At 45.5% G+C, this 23,708-nt stretch overlaps 2 protein-coding genes across 5 annotated transcripts; both read left to right on the forward strand.

The window, feature by feature from the left end:
* cacng7b (calcium voltage-gated channel auxiliary subunit gamma 7b) lies at positions 1-10,039 on the forward strand. Of its 3 annotated transcripts, none has more exons than XM_088388075.1 (8): positions 1-237; positions 310-389; positions 776-991; positions 5,245-5,440; positions 5,625-5,711; positions 5,935-6,075; positions 7,054-7,199; positions 7,895-10,039. In XM_088388075.1, exons 4-8 carry the CDS (start codon positions 5,245-5,247, stop codon positions 8,345-8,347), a joined length of 1,023 nt encoding a protein of 340 aa, XP_088244201.1. In that variant the 5' UTR covers positions 1-237; positions 310-389; positions 776-991; the 3' UTR covers positions 8,348-10,039. The 3 variants fall into 3 exon arrangements, with proteins under 3 accessions (XP_088244201.1, XP_088244203.1, XP_088244202.1); XM_088388077.1 differs by having other exon boundaries at positions 331-389; XM_088388076.1 differs by lacking the exon at positions 1-237 and having other exon boundaries at positions 253-389.
* A 1,680-nt stretch (positions 10,040-11,719) lies between these two features.
* cacng8b (calcium channel, voltage-dependent, gamma subunit 8b) lies at positions 11,720-23,018 on the forward strand. Of its 2 annotated transcripts, none has more exons than XM_088387684.1 (6): positions 11,720-11,897; positions 16,712-17,042; positions 17,871-18,095; positions 19,420-19,503; positions 20,048-20,188; positions 20,549-23,018. In XM_088387684.1, exons 3-6 carry the CDS (start codon positions 17,873-17,875, stop codon positions 21,340-21,342), a joined length of 1,242 nt encoding a protein of 413 aa, XP_088243810.1. In that variant the 5' UTR covers positions 11,720-11,897; positions 16,712-17,042; positions 17,871-17,872; the 3' UTR covers positions 21,343-23,018. The 2 variants fall into 2 exon arrangements, with proteins under 2 accessions (XP_088243810.1, XP_088243811.1); XM_088387685.1 differs by having other exon boundaries at positions 16,715-17,042.
* The last annotated feature ends 690 nt before the right edge of the window (positions 23,019-23,708 follow it).

A 23,708-nucleotide genomic window follows, 5' to 3' on the forward strand; every position in this document is an offset into this window, starting at 1 on the left:
AGGAAAAAAAGAGTCAAGGAAGGAATGCTCGACCCCCATCACCCTTCCTGACTAAAGTCTTTGCTTTGTCCTTATTCTTTTCCATCTTTTCATCTGCTGTTTCTCTTGCGCTTCCCTCCTTCCTAACCTTTCAGGGAATAATAGAGCTCTAAACAAAACAACGCTAATATGTGGACACTACAACTTAATTTTTCTCTGCAGTCTGGTTGCTCTCTGTTCCTATATTGCCCCCTACAGGTTAGTATCGGTACTACAACTGACATTGTTATTGCGTGTAGTGTTGTTTTGTTTCTTCTTACATTTTCATAGAGAATCATAAAAATCATTTAGAATGACCAAATTCGCCATCCCGGAAGACGCAAAGAATGAAAGACAAGGAGAAAATTGAGGTAATTGACAATTCACATTCCATTGACGTTGTTTGAATGAGTCACAATCAAATTAGCTCATATGCGGCCACTTAGTTCACGTTGTCTTTGTGTCACGTGGAGGTTGGCACCAGCTCTCATCTCACAAACACACACCATGCATCCCATCACACACACTTGAACATCATTAGACACCCATGCAAGATAGAAGCTGTGCACAACTTCTCTATTTGGTGAAAGCAATCATTGAAGGACACACATGCACCCTCTTTGCCTCTCTCACTCTCTCTCTCTCTCTCTCTCTCTCTCTCTCTCTCTCTCTCTCTTTCTCTCTCTCTCCCCCCTCTCGCTCGTTCTCTCTTTCTGACACGCATACACACATGCGTACACGCACACACTTTTTGAAGCCGAAGTGGCGGGCAGAAGCACATCCACTCCGCAGTGGCCGCTCCGGGTGGATCCAGGCAAGGCTGGTGGATATGAAGCTGGGCTGGAGATGAACGTACGGAGGGAGTGAGGACGAAGAAGAGCACCAAAACCCTACCAAGCCTCCCTGGTGCGTGCGTGTGCGCGCGCGTGTGCTCTCTTGGCAGCTGACGTGTGCGCACGACTCTGGTGGCAGGGTGAGTAATTCTCTTTCTCTAATGACCATATTGTGTGCATGAGTGTGTGTCTTGGCAGTAATAACCCAAGATGACGCCATTCCCATCCTGATTTATTGTCCTTTCCAAAACAACGTGCGTGTGCGCGTGCGTGCGCGTGTGATGCAGCGTGGCGCCCATGTTGTGTTAACCTGCGCACCATAAACGAGAGTAAGCATGTTTTCTCCGTGTGTGCCGATACACTCACGTGTACGCACGCCGCGTTGAGGATCTCCAAACTCCGCTTGAGAGTGCGTCTTGGTGCTGGGGTGGCGGGAAGGTGGGGGGTAGGGGGGGGGACTTGGAACTGTCCTCATGCGCACGTCGATGCTGCCATTAAAGGCGGCGCATATGCAATCGTGCACTTTTGCATGGCGTGTGGAGTTCCACTGACAATTTGAGATTCCACCTTTTCCCTCAGAATTTCTCCGTAGAATTAGCTGAAAATTGACATGATGGGATGACATCACGGTATATCGTAACAGTCCCTACTTGCCCCAAGCAACGGTATGAGCCCAATTATGGAAAACCGTTGGAGATTTTATTCCATTTCATTGATAACACCCTTGAAGTCCATTTACTTTTATCTCAAATATTTTCCCATTTAAAAAACACAAACAAATTAAGCGTTAGAAAAAATATAATGGAATAGATGTAACTAGCAAAGGTGATTCCCTCAATGCTAATTGAAAATACAATTGAAAGAAGCGATATGGCTGTAATGCTGCTTGGTGCATCACAACATACAAGGGCAAGGAAATAAAACATGATGTCATCTGATTGGACGCTTAGCAAATGCTACGATCTCCTATTAGTCCCAAACAAATGACGGCGCTATTAATAAGAGCGAGTGAGCAACAAGCAGGAGCATAATAACGAGAGAATGCAACGGGGACCGATGCGCCTATAAAACAAACATACCAAACCAATTACTCTTCTCTAGCTCAGCTTGGGGTCAATTAAAAGCTCTGATATGATTGTGATCTATCGACAAAAAATGATTCTGCTCACGTGTTTTAAGTCAGGAATTAAAGTCACTCTTTTGTAAAACAGTTGCTCCAGCGGTCAAGCAATCAGATTGTGTTCTTGCTACGTGCAAAAATCGATTAGCAGTAACTAAACACAAAAGTTCACATTTTGAAACTATTTCAAAACTTATTATGAGCTCTGTTTTACTTTTTAGGCCTTTATCGGGAGAAAAGTCAAGGTAGTTGAGGTCCCTAGCTGTATAGTCTGTAAATACTTTATTTATGTGTGCTGTGAGTCAATCAGAAGCGTCGTCGCCACAGGGCAGCCATTTTGAAACAGAGCTCGTTGATCATTCATAACATTACAATCGAAAGGCACATGGACTTTAAAATAAATGTAGATTGCTCAACAAAAGTCACAGATGTAGGTATTGACTCAAACAACTCTAAAAAAAAAATCTCAAATTCAAACATTCTGTCTGAATGATAGCCATGATGCGAAGGTATGGAGGAACATCCATTTTCTGTACCGCTTTGTCCCCACGGGGGTCGCGGGCGTGCTAGAGCCTATCCCAGCTGTCATCGGGCAGTAGGTGGGGGACACCCTGAACTGGATGCCAGCCAATCACAAGGCACGCAGAGACGAACAACCATCCGCACTCGCATTCACACCTCGAAACAATTTGGAGTGCTCAATCGGCTTACCAAGGGGTTTTGGGGATGTGGGAGGAAACCGGAGTGCCCGGAGAAACCCACGCGGACACGGGGAGAACATGTAAACTCCACACAGGGAGGGCTGGAGGTGGAATCGAACCCGCACCCTCCTAACTGTGAGCCGGACGTGCTAACCAGAGCCGCCTGTGTGCAGGAACAGTTAAACTACATTATTTTTATAATAATTTTTAGATGGTTTGTATGGCATGGACTATTAACTACAGTGTCCAAGTCGTGAGTTCTGCTCCAGCTGCCACTTCACCTCTTCCATTTTTATGCATCATGGCCTCTTTCTGTCTTTACCGGTGAGACTACGAAGTGATGTCAGCCTGAAGATTGTGACACATTACAGAGATTGAAACATCTCCCCCCCTCCCCCGTGTGGCTCCAATCTATCCAATTCAACCGTCTCATTTCTTTCTAGGCCAGAGAGAACTGGGGCCTTGTCTCAGAAGGCCTTCTTAACACATGTCCAACAGGGGAAGTGGTTTTATTTCCATCCACTCTCAATCTGGACTGCTCGCTAGCGTGCTAGCAAGTGATGTCAATATTTTTGTCTCTGTTGTGAGTGGTGTCTCACACCAGTGATGACAACAATCGATGGGACACATTTGCGACATCTTGATTGCTGTTGTTTTTTTTATTAGGGAAGGCCATAACACTTTGCCTCCGCCGTCACATCCCTCTGTCCTCGAGAACTTTCTATTTGTGCAAATGAGAATTTTGATGGTTTTGCCATCTCTCTACGAGCCTCTCATGCACGGCACCCCCTTGAAAATAATTCACTATTCCACTCTAGATTGATCAAGAACTTGAGTGTCGTTTCTTTTCGCCCCGAGAAAGCGACAGACGGCCGCCGTGCTTGCAAACAAGAGGCCGTCCCGCGTGCACAGATGGGAAGATTAAAGGCATCTTGTGTTGGAATGTTTGCACAGCTCGGCAACATCAGCAGCAGATTAATTACTCGTCATCGGCGTGTGTAAGAACAACGCGAGGATCCTGTTTGCAAGCTAGCACGGCTAGCGAAAAAACGTCCGATAGCACGCACTGAGGTAAATAGCTCACGTGCAAATTTCTCCCATGAGGCTTTAAAAATAAAAATTATTGTAATTAATTATAAGCAGACAAATCAAATAATCCATCCATTTTCTGAACCGCTTAGTCCCCACGGGGGTCGCGGGCGTGCTGGAGCCTATCCCAGCCGTCATCGGGCAGTAGGCGGGGGACACCCTGAACTGGTTGCCAGCCAATCGCAGGGCACACAGAGACAGACAACCAATCGCACTCACACTCACACCTAGGGACAATTTGGAGTCTTCAATCGGCCTACCAAGCATGTTTTTTGGAATGTGGGAGGAAACCGGAGTGCCCGGAGAAAACCCACGCGGGCCCGGGGAGAACATGCAAACTCCACACAGGGAGGACCGGAGGTGGAATCGAACCCGCACCCTCCTAACTGTGAGGCGGACGTGCTAACCAGTGCGCCACCGAGCCGCCACAAATCAAATAAGAAATAAAAAATTGTGATTAGAATCACTACGGCCATTTATACACTGGTAATTATAGTGAGCAACATTTTTTTGGGAGAGAAAAAATATTCCATCCCCCGCATGTTTGCGGAGTGTTGCTGCTATTTTTGCAGTGTGTCGCTGCAGGTGATGTTCATGCACATGGACCTCACGCAGGCTCATCTTGTTGGAAAAACGATCTGTTAAATTTGCACGAGGACACATTGTCACGTTTTGAGATTTGACACCTGACAAGGAGATTAGATTGAAGAACACTCGGACATTAATGTTCATTTTATTTCAAATGTTGAAAAAAAAAATTCAATTTATGAACGAGCCCCTTTTGCTTGCGCTCTGAATCAACCTTACAATGAATGTACTTTTTATTTGACATCCTGAATATGACTCGATAGTTGTATACACTGTAAAAAAAAAAAAAAACTAAAAATTTCTGTTGCTGAGAAAATCTTAGTTTTTTTAAACAAATGGTTGGTGTTGCTTCCACATGGCTCCAATTTGGAACCACAATCAAATAAACGCCTGCCAGCCTCCTTCCAAAACACGCAATAATATCTTCCAAATTCGCCTTTTGTTTAGTCAGCTGGAGCATCTCTCAGCTCACGCAATGACGCAATCAAACTCAATCAAAGTAAAGGAGTAAGAGCTGACATGAAGCAGACGCTGCCCCGTTGCACATCCAGCCTGCACTCGCAAATGAAAACGGACAGCAGGCTCTCAACAGTTTGCGTGCACTCTTTTCTGATTTCCTTTCGATTTCTTTTAATATGAAATCATCATGTGTTGGCTTGACGCTAACCTTTAACAGGATTGGTTGAGGAGGATGTGTGATGAGTTCATCTTTAGCTGTAACAAGGCGAGACAGGAGGATGCCCGCGGGCCGTGTGCATCCAAGTGTGCCTGCTTTAACCCCCTCCGCCCCCCTCCACCCTCGCCTCCACCCCCACCGATCCTAACAACTTCCCTTACGTGACCCGCTCTAAATAAATGCGCACGCATCCACGAGTTTCCTCTCTGTGCCCTCCAGATGAGCTCGTGCAGCAGCCGTGCGTTGACCATCCTGTCCACAGTGTTCGGGGCCTGCGGGCTGCTGCTGGTAGGGGTGGCCGTGTCCACCGACTACTGGCTCATCATGGTGGAGGGCGTCATCCTGCAGCACAACCAGAGCATGGAGGTCAAGATGGCTCTGCATTCGGGCCTCTGGAGGGTCTGCTTCGTGGCCGGTAGGGATGGCATGTTGAATGAAGTCCATTGCACGCCACCAAAAATGGACATGAAGTGCAATATGAAAAGTCTATACCCCCATCTTTTAATTCAGTTTAAAAAAAATGTGTTTGCCCCAGAAGATGAACACGAGGTGTTTTCTTATTTTATGACGAATCCAATTTTTTTTCTGTGTACTTTTAGGAGCTGAAAATGGGAGATGTGTTGCATCAGAGTACTTCACTGAACCTGAGATTGAGATCACCACTGAAAACACTGCAAACATCCTTAGTGAGTACAGTTAAAAAAAAAAAAAAAACATTGTACATTTGAAGTTGTAAGGCCCCCTGCTGGCGGATAGCAAGCACTGCTCTTAGAACAGACGTCCTCTCGAGGAATTCAATTCAACGCACAAGAAGAACTGTTGTTGTTTTTCACTATTAGCTACTATGATCTTAAGCTGAACATCCAAAATATGGAATGAAAGCACATTCATGCTTTGGTGCCTCCGCAGAGATGGTGCGCACAGCGACGCCTTTCCCGATGGTGTCGCTGCTCTTCGTCTTCACCGCCTTCGTCATCAGCAACATCGGACACATCCAGCCTCAGCGCACCATCCTGGCTTTTGTCTCAGGAATCTTCTTCATCCTCTCAGGTGCTGTTCACATCCATCCTTGCCCTTCAACATTGTCAATAGATTCGTTTGCCAAAGTATTTGCAGGGTGCTCACTTGGTTTGAGTTTGAGGCAGTAAAATTAAAAATGTTAGCTTGGATTTTTTTTTGTAATGATTATGACCCCAAAAAAATCCTGATTGTAACTATGCACACAAACAAAGAAATCCACAGTGACAATGACGTTACTTACTCCTTGCCTACTTGTCCCCAATACAGTACAGTTGAGTCATGTGATTTTTCTGCATTATTGTAGTTCACCTGCTTGAACGGCAGGTGGCGGTCACGGGCCCACTTGTTTCCTGTTGGCAGTGCACCGAACGGTGGCAGATTGCAGCTCTTGAGCTCCACTTGATGTGTTGCGGCACTGCGGTGCTCACAGTTACATCAAACTGCATCTCAGGCCTCGCTGATAAAAAGGATGAGTGGGGGCAATCATCGTTATGTCATATCATGGCTCATTTGCAAATCGAGTTTTTTTTAATTCACTTGATATTTTTTTAGCTTCTCTACTCATCAGTGAACGATGAATACTCGTGGTGTTCCACAAAGCTCCATTCTTGGAGCACTTCTATTTTCTGATCTCCATGCTGCCCTTAGCTCAGATTATGGAAGTCCAATTTTTCACCAAAATGGCTGTATTAACACATTTGTTTGTGAGTGTTGCTCATTTTCCTGCTAAAAAGTAAATTTACATGTAAAAACAAAGGTGGATCTGCAAAGCCTTTAAATATTGCAATGCAGCCAGAGATTACTCACGCTGAAAGTATGCATCTTTCTATGAATATTGAATAGTCGACATCCGACATAGGTTGCCTCTCCTGGAAGGACACATTGAATGTTGCATGAGACGCCCCCAGCCTCGTCACTTGCTTATGAAAACCGAGGTCACTTTTCAAACAGGTCTCATCTTTGTGTCTTACTATCTGCGGTTGTTGTTGTTGTGGTTCCCGCGTGCAGGCCTGAGCCTGGTGGTGGGCCTGGTGCTCTACATCTCCAGCATCAATGACGAGGTGATGAACCGGCCCAGAGAACCTGAGCAGTTCTTCAACTATCACTACGGATGGTCCTTCGCCTTTGCCGCCTCCTCCTTTCTGCTCAAAGAGGTCAGTCTCACAAGATTGCTACAAATATCATCATTTCATTTTGTCACAATGACTTGTGGTATCAGTACTTGGTATCGGTATCTTTGTCCATTGTGTGCGTGTGCGCTTGGTGCAGTTTCATGTGCCTCCTTTGTTCTTGCGTCCTGCGATTTCCCTCCCTCCACTCCTCCCTTTATCCGCATCACTGTTTGCTGCAGTGTGCAATGCAGTTTAGTGATGTCGTCCTTCTCAACTCCCGCTGCTCATGTGCTTTCCTTTTCAATCACATTTGCTGCATCAAGCACTGTCTTCTGTCACAAAGTCATAAAACATGCACAAAGCAGATGAGTGCTTGTTGGCAATCACATTTGGAGAGCTGTTTTGTTGTAGTGAGCAATAACAAGCCACAACATTAGGAACACCAGCATAACGTACAAGAGTATAAATGGGGGCTGATTCAAAAATTCAAGTCGGATACCTCTTTTAGTTAAGGTACCAATGGTTTGGATGTTTAACGCTGCAATGTATCAACTAGCCCACAAGGTGGCAAACCAATACTGTAATTGGGGGATTTACAGCCTGGGCACATTCAAAGTTTCCCAATCAATAAAATATGACGCAATAGTATTGTTTGAGTGGCACCTTTGTTTTCTGCCCACATAAAGAATAGCATTAAAACTTCTCCCACCTCTTGACATTGGCTTCCGTGTGCTTAGGGCGCAGGTGTGCTGTCCGTCTACCTGTTCATGAAGCGCTACGCCGAGGAAGAGATGTACCGCCCTCACCCGGCGCTCTACCGCCCCCGCTTGTCAGACAGCAGCGACTACAGCGGCCAGTTCCTCCACCCGGAGTCGTCCTGGCCGCCCCCCAAGCGAGGCCGCAGCACGTCGGAGGCCTCCAGCGACATCTCTATCCAGCTCAACCAGCCGCCGCCGCCCCCGCCCAAAGGCCAAGGGAAGGGGAGTCATGGCAACCCGCCTGCGTCCGGGTCCTCTTCCGGGGGGAGCTACCCCAATCCCCCGCCCTCTGTCGGGTACCCCACACACAGCCTGCCCAGGTCGCATTCACCGCATCCCCAAGGCCAGGCCCTGTCCATGGGTATGCCGCCCCCGCCTGTGCCCCCCCCTCACTACCACACGCACATGCACATGAGCGCCTCCCCCTGTTAGGAAAAGGCATAGACTCCTTTTTGTCATTTAGAGCAAACGTCCAGCCTGGATGAAAAGAAGTGCGACGCAAGGACGTAAGAACAAGATGACTCAACTTTTGTACAAAGCGTCCAAATTATCAGGAGAAGGGAAAAAGTTGAGCATGTTATTAGCGGGGGGAATTATATTCTGGACGCGCAGGCGATCACATGACTGCGGACGCACAAACTTTTATATGTAGCGATTCGTGGACGCCATGCGTACCTTTCTACAAAATTGGAATGTGATTTAATTATCAGTCACACTTCCGTTGCAGCGTGTAGCATTATTTTGCCAGTTAGTCAACAAGACGGTGGACGGTGAACATCATGCGTGAATGTTGAATGCTCGCGGATTACTGTCCTAAATATCATCGATTTTATGTTTTGTATATTTATTGAAGTTCTTGTACATAGACTTGCACATTGGAATTCATAATCTATAGATCAGAACGGGACACAAGAAAAAAGACAAAGGAGGACTGATGCTTTTGCCTTCTGCAATAGGCTGGCGATGACGTCATCAACATGCTCTCAATGCTTTAGAAATCATGTGGCGTCTTTCCCCCAGACATTTTACACCTCAGTTAAGTGTGCTACTGCGCATAAATTGAAGGATGAAACGCCAAATGCTGATACTGATGGTTTACCCCCTCTACTGGCAACTTGGTGCATTGCACCTGAACTTGCTTTGTCGCTCGCAACTTGCTGCTGCAAGCAAATATTGCAGATATTCTTTAAAGGCCCATTTCAAGAGCTTTTCATTTAATTCATCAACATTTTCTGCTAATTCCATTTTGCATTGTCTTGAGTCAGTCTTGCTTGAGGAGATTCTGGTGAGAGGAGAAATGGAAGCGCCACTCGCTCTGCCATCATCAGCACAAATGGAAACACAGGGTAGACGCCTTCTCAATCATCATTATCATCATATTCATAAAGCATGTAGCAAAAAGAACAAAACGCCTCCTTTAGAACTCACCAAGAAGAGAACTTTACAATATGCACAACTGGAACCTGTTCTTTTATTTTATGTCAAAGTGGAAAACTCTGAGAAGACTGAGAACCATAAATTGTTTTTCAGTGCTACTGGTAGAATTGAAACTTCCTTAAATTTTCAGTTTTGTGTTATTGTTTGTTTGTTTACAAAAGTTTGATAATTGTATTGAAATGAGTTTCTTTTATTATCACTGTGATGTGATTGAAAGACAACAGATGTGTCGTAATATGGAGGGAAAAAATATTTATAAAAGGACAGCTATCATTATCAAGAAAACTTTCAGCTCAGAGTGTTCCGGATTTTTTCATGCATGCAGTTAGTTACACACTAGACCAAATTCAGCTCTCATCTCTTCCCGCTCAAAACTCCACTGTCATTCTGCTTGTGGATTTGTTCTGACATCTTACCTCCTGTACAAATCCATTTTCATTTTTAATGTCTCAAAACATGTGCTCACCATTCAGTGCCTCTTAAAATCCTTTTTTTTCCCCGCTGCTACTTTCCTTTCCAGACATTCTATTAAAAAAAACTGTAGCTGTGCTTGCTTCTGCATTGTCTTCTCGACGTAAAAAAATGCTCTTATGGCCTACCTGATGCTGTACAATGCCAATGTTACATGAGTGAAAAGGGGAGTCGTGACACCTTCTGCAGCTGAACATCAATAAATCTTTAATCTTGGTGCGCCTTCTGAAATTCTTCTGAAAAAAATCCAAACATTTCAAAACCAATAATTTGAAAACACAAGCATTCTGAGAGGGTGTGCACACTTATGCAACCACATTAACTCACTCGTTTCTTCTTTACTTTTACTCTCAAAAAGAAGTTTGGAGAATTTTTTTCACTTTTCAGGTCATAAAAAACGGGTGGGTAGACTTTCGATATTGATTTCACTGCGAGGCATTTTTGCTGCTGTTGTATCAGACAGTCAGACAATGTGACAATGTGTGCACTTGGCACTGCTGCCATGACAAGAACGCAGCCTCGGGCCGAAATTGATCAGATGTTGCCTGTGTGCCTTCTTTTTGTCAGCACGTGTTGGCATGTGTGGCCGTCACTCAAAAACTGGACTTAAGTTTGCTATGTCAGCCTTTTGAAAAAAATCTTTGTAGAGTATCGCAGAAAACATTTTCAGCATTTACATAATTCCATTGGAAAATATATCAAATATTGTACGGAAGAAAAAATTTGATGTTGACTTCAATCCATTTTAGGACAGTTCAGTTGTATTTAACTTTAACTGCTTTGTTTTCAAACATTTCAATTCTGTTTCAATTTGAAACTTTCCCCACCACTGTTGCATGTTTTGTGTGAAAGACAAACAAATAAGCTTTTTTGTGACTTGTGACTCCTTTTTTATGTATTTGTGTACCCTTTTCTTTTGCATGTGATTGTGACTTGGCTCCTTTTTTATTTTTATTTTTTGTGTACGTGTGTGTGTACGCGTGTGTGTGTGTGTTTGTGCAGTGTGGAGTTGAGTGGAGCTCTCTTTTCACCATCGCCATTACTGCATGAAAGAGCTGTCACTCCGAATTAGCTCACTGTGGCTTCCAGTGTGTGTGTGTGATGCGTGTGTGTGATGCGTGTGTGTGTGTGTGTATGTGTGTGTGTGCATTTTAAAGCTATTGAAGGTCATTGTCTGCTGGGTTTTGTGCAACCTAACTGTTTTGTGCGTCCATGTGCGTGTTCGTGTGTGTGTGTCCTGCAGCAGCTCAGCAAGTGGCTGCATTATCTTTTTTTTTTTTAAGCTCATAGGGGTGACATAATTCAGCTTCCACCACCAACAGCACTGAAGTCATTAAGTGAATGCTTGCGATAGCCATGACCGATAAAGTTGGCCTGTTCTGATATGTCGCTATTGACTGTCACGCACCCGCGGAAGGGGAGACAGCTGCTCATGCAAGTCAGCAACTGGACAACGATGTGTTTTAATTTAATTTGTATTGCTATTAAGAGTACGTAGTAGATTCATTTTGAAGGAGGATTTTTTTTCTCTTTTTTTGTTTTGTTTATCAAAGATATTTTTTTTTGTTTTGGAAGTTTTGGTTCTGTTTAAAAAATATATTTTCTTCTGTTGATAGGATAATTTAATTTTTTTTTTTCTTTTTCTTGGTTGGAGAAAGTTCACTGAACCACTGATGCATTGAAAATGACTGGCAGCAATTTGGATTCTGGAACAAAATATTGGAGTTCGTTACTATGACATGCAGCAAGAAAAATCAGTGACGTGTAACTTGCCCCCCCCCCCCCCCACACACACACACACACACACCTTTTTCCCTCCCCTCATCTATCTGCTTGCTCTCAAATGATATTTGAATGGACTTCCTAATGATCTGACCTTCCACCTCTTGTTTTATGACCCAGTTGCATCTGATCGGTATCCACGCCCCCCTCTATGACCCCTCCCCATGTACCGCCACCACCACCGCCATCATCATCACCATCATCATCATCATCATCATCATCTCCTCCCATCCTCTTGTGGTGTGCGACGTACGCGCGGAGAGGAGCGCTGACATCCCGCAGCATCCTGCAGGTAAGCCTCCATCCCTCCTGCAAGCTTTTCAGCCATTGCGATGGCAACGTGTGTTGGGGTGATTTTCCATTTCTGCGTGTTTGCGTGTGATTTGCTGTCGATTGCCGATTGCTCTGCAGCTCGTCCACTCGCACGTTGACGCGCTCGCTCCAACTTAGCCCGTCGTGGCCAGAGTGGGGAAAACATGCCCGATGACATCATTTGGGGACTATTTACTATAGCGCTGGGACTATAATTAGCAGCGTCTATTATGCAAATGACGTCCTTATAATAGCTCATTGGTAGCCCTATCGCGCCCCCCCCCGTCCCTCCCTCCTTTCCCCGTCGTCTACCTTCCTCCCTCCCTCTTTACATCCATGTGAACTAATGTCTTTAATATTTCGCATCTGTGCCACAATCGACAATTTGTAGAGGTCTCAATGTGATTTGTGTGTGCTGCCAGGCGTCCATTTTGCCCCCCGCCTCACTCCCCCCCCCCCCCCCACGAGTAGCCAGTGCAGGCTGGGCGATGATGCATGTGTGTGTGGGGCTGATCTGTTAATGAATGCACCGCAGTCTGCATCACTATACACTAGCTTGGCACGCGGCTATATGGGCACATAGACCCCCCCCAACACTCACACACACGCCAACCCCTCCCCCGCAGGGCGTCATGTTGACGATGACCCACATGATGTTCATCTGAGGCATGTTTGTCCAATAAGAAAAAAAAAAAAGTCTCCGCCGTTTGCACCGATTCATCATGTAGTTTTCATGAAAGCACGTGCAGAGAGGAAGGTGTGCACTGCAGCATTCAGGGAGAGAGGAAAAAAAAGAAGCTGCGGCTATATGTTGTCTGTATACTCTCATTAATGTGGTGGAGCAGGATAAATTAAACCATGATGGCGTCCATCAGCACCTGCTGTGACTCAAATCGTGTGACCCCACCTCGTGGATGCACGATGCGCCAATTTTAGCGTATTTTTCCACAAATGGTGGCAAGGGAAATGCACACTGTCCTATGTTACAAGTGAAACCTGATCTTGAAACCAAATGAGAATGATTCTTATGGACTGACGTAGAGAAAGAAAATGAGACTAGGCGAAGCTTTGAAGTCGTGCGGCTTGCATGGAACGTAAACATGGACGCACACGTCATATGGTCGTGTCGGCAGTGGCTCATTTGCATAAGAAATGCAGTGATGCTGATTTGATGTACATTTAAGTTTACTTGCAGAGTGCCAAAAACATTTTACAAATAGCAACCCCAAGAGTTATTTTTATTGCCATATAGTAGCAGACTTCTATTTTTTGCCACTTTTATTTTAATGAGCCATTTCAGATGGAATGAAAGTCCTGCACTTAACGAAAGATGCTAACAGCCAAAGCTATAAATGACAAATTAGCCACGTAGCTCATCTCAGCAGAATCTAGAATGTGCACTGGATTTGTCAACATAGTTGCTAGTGCTAGAAGTTGATTATTTGTACAATCATTTCATTTCATACTATATTTATTTATTTACTTTATTTAGATACGTGACCCTTATTAAAAAACATGACTGATAAGCTTGTTTTCATTTTAGCTCAAATAGCATGTCTCCGTCTCATGTCAAACGCTAACTTTATTAATGACTAAAAAATGATTTTAACTGTGAACTTACAACTTTTTTTACTCTAAAGAAAATTCTCTTCTGTCATCCCTCAAAGCACATTCACGTCTACGAAAGGCTAACAGCGATCGCATCTTCGAGAGCTTTTTAGCATGAATGCGCTTCCACGTGTAGATTTATGCATATGAGTGTCCGGTCATCCAAAAGGAACTATTTTGGGAGCCTCTTAGACCAAGGTGTTAGTGTCACCACCTCCTCGGGCAAGACAAGCGGGGACGAGGCCACATGCGGGCGGAGGTAGACACCCTAGCGCCTTTTAAAGATGACCTATTTTACCATTGAATTGTCATCACATTTGACAGTGCTGCTGCTTTCCGGCTTTGTGTGTGTGTGTGTATGCGTGTGTGTGTGTGTGTTTGCTCACGCTGGTGCTGATCTACCTGAGTTGGTGTGGCCCCACCGGTAGATATTTGCACGCCCGCGTGTCATGAAAACGTTTTATCAGACAACACACACACGCATTTTGCCTCTCATCAGCCAGAGCCAATTTCCATACTTGCATCCATTGCGGGACTTGAACCTGTAATCCTCCCATCCCTCGAGTGAGCTTCCGCAGCGCCTCTTTAGGAACATTATCTTCAGCTATGAAAAATTCACATGACACTATTTTTAAAAAAGCAGCTCGCCCAAGAACTCCTTGTGCCTTTTTGCTCCGTGTTTTTGGTCACGAGAGGTTGCGGACTCACCTGGTGCAGTTTGAGTGACAGCCGCCTCATTGAAAGAGGTCCAATCCTTGAGAAACTCAAAATGAACTGTACTTTTTGTCATTGTATTTTTTTTACAAACTGATATTTTGTTTGTACTTTATAGTTTACAGTTCCCATTGTCGTTTTTTTTTTTTCATCTTGTCATAATTGCAGCATACTAGGGCCTTACTGATGGATTGATTTGAGGTCGATTCCGCTATGTAAAAAGTAAAATAACTGTTTGAGTCCCTTGACACTTTTAGTATTCGTTTATGTCATGATCATTTTCTTCATATTTATGTCACACTTGTTGGGTTTGTCCAATCAGCACGAATACTAACCTGCTCAGATTTTGTCTTGAACTCAACACGCAGCAGCTCGATTTGTTGATGCACGCAATGGACGGCGAATGCTGCAGATGCTACAGAATTCAAACGGCCTGCGGGATGGATTGTTGCATTGTAGCGTTCGTTTGAATTGTCGAAGCTAAGCACGCCGTTCTGCCGATGAGTGGGACAGGTGGGTCTGATTACTGCTGAAGGTTCTCCTGAGCTGTGCACTTCTTGATGATGTCCCTGTTGGCCTTTCAAGAGCGTAGCGCTCTTGGCCTTTTTCAGAACTGAAGCTAATTGGGCTCCGTCTGGCCTAGAGCTTTCTTTATATTCTGCCCAAAGCCGTAAACAAACTTAGGACAGTGTAGATAACAAACATGGCTTCTTCAAAGCTGATTGGCCCAAAAGGACTGCAGTGTGGAGGAAGGCTAACTCACTTTTTCTTTGGGTTTTTTTGTGGTGCACCTATATCATATTTTTTAAGACAATTTCATTTCTTATAATTTTTTTTTTAATTTCGCCCTCTCGTCCTTTCACGCTCTCCTGCTCTCACTCGGGGCGCCACTCTCGGTTAATTATTGGAAGGAAATGGGAAATGCTGATAATTAAATGGCAATTAGGCTCTTCCACACAGGGGACTTTTGCTAAGGGGAATACGTAAGGTCATTAGAAAGGTCACACGCATGGCTTTTTGGGAGATAGCGACATGTGTAGTCTCCTAAGGGAGCGACTTTATGCTGATAGGGTTGGAATGTCACAGACTTACGTACGCACACACACATAACACACACACACAACGTTTGCTGCAATGTATAACTAAGACACACTGCAGCAGTGTGGCTTGACGGTTTACATAATACGGAGGCAGGAGAGAGCGATACGAGTACGAGGAGGACGTCTGGCGGATGAGATTCAACAGTTCCCAACGACAGCGAGTAGGAAACAGGCAGTCTTTCGTCGCATCTCCGATGCTGGGCAGGAGGGGGGAGCGGTGGGGGGCTCACATGTAACCTATTTTGCTCACGGTGCCATATTGCGTCATCAAATATTAATTTGGTTTCATATCTGCTCATTGTGCATCTCTGTGTCCAATGCTTACATTTTCTTTGGGGGTTCACAGAGAGAGAAAAAAAAAAAACACACTGCAGGATGCTTCTCGTCTGTGCCAGTCGCGTGTTTTATCCAGTGCACATGCGCTGCTCGGGAGCATCTGTGTCGCAGTCGTCACACACACACACGCACACACATATTGATAGGGAATGAACTCACACTCGCTATTATGACTTTAAATGTCACCCCTCCATCCCCGTTTTTTTCACTATTTTGCTCTCACTCGTTTGACCCCCCCCCCCCCCCCCTTCTCCTGCTTTATGCTGATCTAGACTTTGGAATTCAATGTTGCCATGGTAACATTGTCAGGTCGGACTATCCCCCCTCCCCGTTGCTCCTCTATTCACACGATGAGATGCAGCACAAGTCGCGCTCGAGTCATTCCGCTTTTTAGCCTCCAATGTCGGCATCGTGTCAGTCCGTGTGAGACGCCATGCTTGCTTTTGCACCAAGACAAAAGATGCGGAAAATTATTCAATAAAAACGGCCTTGACACTTGATCATATTGGAACAATATTCTCATTTTTCTCTGCCAGTCACAAGAAGGTGTCATGTGTCAAAATGTTTGTTTGCCTTTTTCATGGTGACCAAAATCTTCTTTTAAATATAGGAGAGGGAAAATATATATATATTTTTTTTAATGACACACTTTGCTTGGAAGATTCCAACACTTAGCGCTCTTCTCATATTCATGCTTATTTTGCGGGCCTTTTTTAAAGCTCCTTGCCAACAGCCCTTGGAGTGAGTTAGCACACAATTTAACGCCCTTATTCTAATTCTTAATCAATCAAGCCCTTCATGAGAAAGTGAATGAGCTGCAATAGCAAAACGATTTATGGCAGAAGGTCAATTCATTTATTTCTGATTAATTATTCACGCCAAAGTGTCAAATAGGCAGCAAATGCTACGATGAATTTGACACGACGATCAATTATAATTGACGAGGAAATGACGTGGGCGCGTTTTCATCGGGAACGAGGCCCTGACTGATTTCATCTGCATATTGAAACGGTCCATTCTTTTTTTTTGTTCGCAGCAGCTGAGCAGCGATGATGGGCCCTTTGGTGGCGGCTTCCTGCTAGCGGAGGAGCGAGCGAAGGAGAGCGCGACCGGCGTCCAAGACTCAGCCTCCGCTGGCACTGGGGGCTCCCGCAAGAAAGACAGCGTCAAGGAGCGAGTGTACGTGAAAGAGAGAAAGGGAGCGAGACAGAGAGAGAGAGAAAGAGAGAGAGAGAGAGAGAAAACGAGCGGGGAGCGGCTGAGAACAGTCGATGGATGCTGTCCGGATTGAAGGGGCAGCACGTTCTTCACTGACGAGGAAAGGAAAGATTTCAAAATTGAGTCGAAGGATAGAAACTCGCCGTCAGGTAAGTCCAGTTCTTGCTCTTCTTAGATTTGAACTTTTTTTTTTTTTAGGGATGCGTGTGGAATGTTTGGGGCAGAGCAGAACATTAGGTACACCTGCTATCTCCGAACATCCCATACAAGAGCCGGATGGGAATTCTGCCTTTACAAATCGTTTTGATTGACGTTTTGAAGACCGTAAAGTGAATTCCGAGATTTAGTAGCCACCCTAGAGTGCCTTATTGTTGAGTGCCCGAGTGCGCGTACGTTACACAGAGAAAGATGGAAGAGCGAGGATTTTAATTATTTAAATGGGCAAAAGCGCGTTTTTATTGTCCTAACGGGACTTGACGTTGGATCTGCTGTGTGTGTGTGTGTGTGTGTGCTTATGAATTCCTCTCCAGTCATGCCTTCCAAGTTCTAAGGGGAGCTGGGTTATGAATATGGAGTAGTAGGTGTGAGCCGGCCCAAATGTTTCGCTTCACTTCTGCCTTGTTAAGCCGAGTCAGCAGAGTCACCCGGCTCTCCTCCCAAGGACACATCATCATTTTGTGCCACCTCTGCACACCCTCCCCCAGTTCCTTCCCCCTTATCATCTCACCTGCAAGACTGCTGTTTTTTCAATCAACTGCGGCTCATTCAGGTTATATAAATTCTCACGTGCGATGATTTGACCGTTCCGGTGACCACGGCAACCGCCGAAAATGTAGCGTGTTGTAGGATTACGGCAATTTTTTTGATTCACAGCATCCATGGCAATCACCACACGTCACCTTTGCTCTTCTCGTGCCGTCCCCTTCCGTCCACAGTGGGTCCTTAATGTCGAGAATGCTCTGTTTGTGTTTTCCAAGGCATGGTGTGTGAGAAGGGGATCCAGATCCTCCTCACCACCGTGGGGGCGTTCGCCGCCTTCGGCCTGATGACGGTGGCCATAGGGACGGACTACTGGCTGTACTCCCGCGCCCTCATCTGCAACAGTACAGCCAACGTCACGCAGGACGACCCTCATAACAAGGACAAGAAGGACCCGGGGGCGCTCACCCACTCGGGACTCTGGAGGATATGCTGCCTGGAAGGTACGGCCAAGATGCGTCAGAAGTCTGTTTGCGCCGCAACACAGTGTTGTGATAGCGCTAATGATGATCAGAATTGGCCAAGCACGCCTGAAGCTCCTCGACCGCGCCGCCGTGACGAGAAAAGATTCCAAACAATCGAAGCCCTAATTACACCATAGCGAACCAAGCCCGGCCCCACCTCCAAATAATCCATTCATCGTGGTGTCGGCGCTGGCTGCCGTCGTTTAACTGGAGTGGCCAAACAAAAGCTTGTGTTCCGCCTCCAGTCCCGACAAGGGGACCAGCTGGTTGTCTGCACTCGTCGTGGGCTGCGATGGTAAAGCTCGACACCGTAGGCAGGGACGCCGTCAACAGTCATAAACACAAGTTACTTTCAAACTTGTCCTCCGTGGCACACTTTTTCAGTCTGGTAGGAAATCGGGAATCTCTCAAATTCTGATTCAGGCGGTTTGGATGTGCTAGAATGCTCCTTGCAGGGTTTTTTTTTTTTTTGGTAGGTGCCTCTGCGTTTGCTGCGATGATGTCACGGCTTACCTCGTTACCGTTATCTAGTCGTGAGACAGATTAAAGCTTTTCTATAGCGAAATGAACTGAAGTGGCTTAATCCCCCCCACTCCCCCCCTCTCTCCAAGCCAAGCAGCCAATTAGAGATAAGATCCGCAAGACTCCATTGCACACCATAAACGTGACAGTTGCGCTCACCCTGGAATATCCGAATGTCGCTCGCTTCTCGTGTCCTCTGCATCTTTACTGAAGGCATGGAAACAAAATGGCAGTCAATTTTTTATACAGTATAACAAAAAAGTCACTTTAAGGCAACCCAGTTAAAATTGATTTTGATGTCTATAGACGTCATTAGATGAGTTAAAAATTAGTTGGTGTGCCGGTTGTAAATCCAGCTGCGGTTGGTCAATCGTGCGACGCCACTGACGTGCGCCTCCGTCTGCTTCTTCACAGAGCGACATTGCCGAGCCACAGACAAAGGGAGACGGCCACTCGTCCCGCGTCTGTCCATCTGTCCCTCCTTCGTCTGTGTGTCTTCATCCCACCACTCCATCTTATGTCACAATCCATCAGCGAGCGTGTCACCATCGTGCGTGCGTGCTTGTATGTATTTACTAACACGCCACGCCCACGCCACGCCATGCCCACGCCTGCCTTACTAACATTCCATCTGTATGCTGAGGAGACGCTGACGCTGATGTCAGTCCTTTGGGCTCTCGGGAGGACGCCCGCTGTTCTGCCTTTTGTCGCAGTTGGCTTTATGACTTCTTGTTCTCTTGCTTGTGTGTGCTCATCACTTTCTTTCTTTTTCACATCTCAGGAGTGAAGCGAGGAGTGTGTTCTCAGATCAACCACTTCCCAGAGGACGCGGACTTTGACCATGACGGGGCCGAGTACGTCCTACGTAAGTCAAACGGCTGGATTTTTCTCTTGGCGCATTGAAGGAATCAACACGTGACAATGTGGACTAAAAGTCACGGGAGATGCTGCGGCGGCCTAGTTGAGGCTAAACGCCCCGCAGGGATGCGTTTGTGCTCTGCGATACGCCGCACGTGTACGCACAAGCTTGTTTACAATGTTGCACAGGCATCTTGTTGGCATTTTGCTGGCATTTTCTCTCCTGTGGCCTACTTGTCTTAGATGTGTGTGTTTGTGTGTGTGTACTCGGTGTGCACGCGCACTTAGCGTACAGCTAAACTCAACTCTCATGATTAATTCTTTTGTTGGTACAAGTGATAATACTGAGAAAACAAAATGGATGAGGAAAAGGAGAGCAAGGTGCATGTTCTTGGGTTCAATGTGAGGAAGCCATTGTAGTCCATCCATCCATCAGTTCATATTGCTTTAGCATTAGCGTTAAGCTAGCAGATTGAAAAGCTAAGCATAGCTATGTGGTTGTTGTCTTTGTTTCTTTTGTGTTGCTAAGCAGTTTTTGTGCGGCTTTGCAGGCGTGGTGAGGGCTTCCAACATCTTCCCCATCCTCAGCGCCATCTTGCTGCTATTGGGAGGCGTGTGCATTGCTGCTAGCCGTTTCTATCGTAGCAAACGCAACATTATCCTGGGAGCGGGGATTCTCTTTGTGGCTGCAGGTAACATGATGACTATAAGTATATAGACACACTAGAAGCTTCTTTTGAGAGTGTTTAGCGATGTTTACCACATTGGCACCTCCGCTTGGTAGTGATGGGGAAAATGAAGCTTCAAAATTTACTTCCTGAACCAGTTGTATATTTTGTGACGGCTCGAGATGGCACTCGGTTCAATGTTGGGCTGAAAGCACTCTGACTTGCCATCCCTTTAGTTAAACCAACAGTGCCATCTAGAGAAGTCAAAAAATACAAATGAAGCAAATTTGAAGCTTCATTTATCCATCACTACCTTTAAGATTTTGGTTTTTAATTCTCAATTGCACACTAACCGACACATGACTGTTCGGTTGCGCTTTTCAGGTCTGAGCAACATCATCGGCGTGATTGTGTACATCTCGGCGGCGCTGGGCGACATCTCCCCCAAGAAGGATGAGGACAAGAAGTGGCAGTACTCGTACGGTTGGTCCTTCTACTTTGGCGGGCTGTCCTTCATCATGGCCGAAATGGTGGGCGTGCTGGCGGTCAACATTTACATCGAGAAGAACAAGGAGCTGCGCTGCCGCTCGCGCACCGACATCTTCAAGAGCACCACGCACGCCATGCTGCGCCTCCCCAGCTACCGCTTCCGCCGTCGCTCCCGCTCCTCGTCGCGCTCCACCGACCCCTCGCGCTCCCGAGACCCTTCGCCGGTGGGCGGCGGTGTGGGAAAGAACTTTGGCCTACCCCCGTCGGCGCTGCTCTCCCAGGGCCCCATCTCTGTGTCCACGCTGCCCAACCCGCACTCGCGCTCCCACACGGCGCTGGCCGGAGGCGACATCTCACTCTACACGCTGTCCCGCGACCCCAAACTGGGTGGCTTGGCGCCCATGTATGGCACAGTGGACCGCGCCACACTCTACCAGCTTCACAACTGCTTCCCCAAGGACGGCGGCGGGGGCGGCATGATGAGTGGCACGCTGCCCTCGCTCAAGTCCCACAACCCTTCCAACTCCTCCAACTCCAACGTGCCAATGCCCAACTCGGTGGGCTCCGGACCGCCCCCCTTCACTTCGTCCACGGTGGACAGGGAGCGAGGAATGGGTACTCTGGACAGGCTGAAGGGAGACAGAGAGAGCAACTCCAACACCCTCAATCGGAAGACCACACCTGTGTAAAAAAGGGATTAGCATTAAGGTTAGGGTTGGGGGCAGGAACAGGAAGTAGCGGTCGTCCAGCACAGCCGATACGTCAAAAGATGAGTATGATCATAAGCGAGCGATAACAACAACAATGAACTCTCACAACAAAACTATTTTGATATCTACACATTCTAGAAATGATTTATTTTGTTAACGATCAACATGCAAACTAACCTCGGGCTACTACAAAAATGCAATGTGCAATATTAGCGCTAATTTAGCAGACCTGCGTTGGCGTCGATTGTTGTTGTGATTATTCTTTGCGTTGCTACTGGGGATGGGCAGAACAATCCATTTGTGTTGATTCGGGATTGTGTCGTTTTTTTTGTTTTCTTTACTAGTTATACTTTTGGCCTCCCAATATGAATTTATGCTTTGCGTAGGCTACGACACGCAACTCGTTTGGCCTTTCTGGAACAGTGTGCTAAAAGTGTTACAAAATTCAACTTTGCGGAACAAATTTTATTTTATTGATTTATTTTTGACAAAAAAATGTATCCCGAAAAAAGCAAAACAAACATCTGTCAGATCATTGCTGTCATCGATGAAGGAAATGTTTTTGGAATTGCCATCCCTAGTGGTTCTAAGCTCGCTGCGTTGTCCAAAGTCAACGTTTCCATGTTGCTGACTTTAACTGTGATTAGTTTTTTTTTCTTCCAAGATGGAAGGGGCGTGCAGCGTGCCTCCATGTCAAGCGTGTGTGTGCATGAAATCTTTGGTGGAGAGAATGACTTCTTTTGACTTACCGGCCACTAGTTACGACTTTTATTTCATTTTTATTTTCCAAATGTGAATACTGTAAATTGTCTTCCAATAATAGCGATACAAAAGAGATGCAACAATAACGACTCGGTTTTGGCCTTCGTACGTCTTCTTTCCATCGGAATCCGTGTTAGCAGTACTTGTAGCGCTAGTCGTGTTGAAGATGTTTGTTCTTTGGGCATTAACGACAACCTCACGTTCAAACGGGAGGAAACAAAAAATATGTACAGAAGCAAGTGGAAAAAGGGAAGGAAAAAAATTTAATAATCTCTTTTCTATGAGTCAGAAAGTGACACATTTCATTTTCAATAACAAAAAAAAAAAAACAAGCATCATGTAAATGTGGGTTTGGAGAAAATGTACATTGTAATTTATGCATACATATATTTGTAAATCCTCTAAAAAAAAAAAAAAAAGAGCTTTTGTTACTCTGACTCTTGGTGGTTTACCTCATTAGCCCCGCCCTCATGAACCTTTTGACCCGCCCCCTTTCCTGAGCATTGATGGGAACCTCCCCAAAGATTCTTTTCACTGTGCTTCCTTGCTCCTCTTCTCGAAGGAAGGTGATGAGAATGTAAGCGGCCTGACACACTCGTCTTCTTTTTTTCTCTTCTTGAAAATCGGACTCTTGTGACATGATGCAACAACTACTGAACTAAAAAAAAAAAAAAAAAATCGGAAAAACAAAGGAGACGCTTCCAGACTTTCTGAATTTCTTCGGTGACATTCTCGGGAAAAAAGTGACAAACGTGCGCACAGAGAGCATTTATGTGGGCAATATGAATCAAATGTAGATATATAGAGACAACTGATTATGGTTTATCTAAATGTGTGATAAACTCAAACACTGTATTGCACGAAATTTATAAAAAAAAATACTGCTGGATTAATGCTGACTTCTGTCTTGTTTTGCCACAAAATATGAAATATTAGACTTTATTACAAAATTAAAACTATATTTTTCCCTATACAATTCGTGTTTTCAAATAGGCCTCTGATGCTGTCCTAGCCTAAAGAGATTTTTGCAAACTTCAATTGTAAACATCGTGACGAGATTTTTTTTTTTTTTATGCATCAGTGTGTGATTGGTCCCCATCTGGCGCCTGGCGCTTCATGCATGTTTTAAACGGCTGTCTCGCTCTAAACACAGCCGGCGTGTTTTTCTTTACTTAGCAGTGACTTTTCTGCCTTGGAGCAGGTGCAAGGAGACTTGGAATTCCCCCCAGCGTCCCTTGCGATTTGGAACTTTTCCGACTTGTTGACTTTGTTTCACAGGAATCAGGTGTGATGCGACAATGCTAACAAGTTTCTACGTATGTGTTTGTATCTGTTTTCCCAAAACATGCTGCAACCGAGATCGGGTGTCACGTAGATTACGTTTCTCCCCAATGGAGTTGCTTAATACGAGTGCGTGCTGACGGTGCAATGTAGTGTTGGCTCGTGAGTGACCGATTCGTTCAAATAAAACAAATCATTTCAGTGAACGAGAGTGAACGAATAACTTCCTAAAGTGATTCGTTATTTTTTCAGTTCATATGACTTCAACCAGTAGGTGTCGGTAATGCGCATTGAAGCTGGTG

This window comes from Syngnathus floridae, chromosome 10, assembly GCF_059516105.1.
Source record: "Syngnathus floridae isolate MCC-2025c chromosome 10, RoL_Sflo_1.0, whole genome shotgun sequence".
NCBI lineage: Eukaryota > Metazoa > Chordata > Actinopteri > Syngnathiformes > Syngnathidae > Syngnathus > Syngnathus floridae.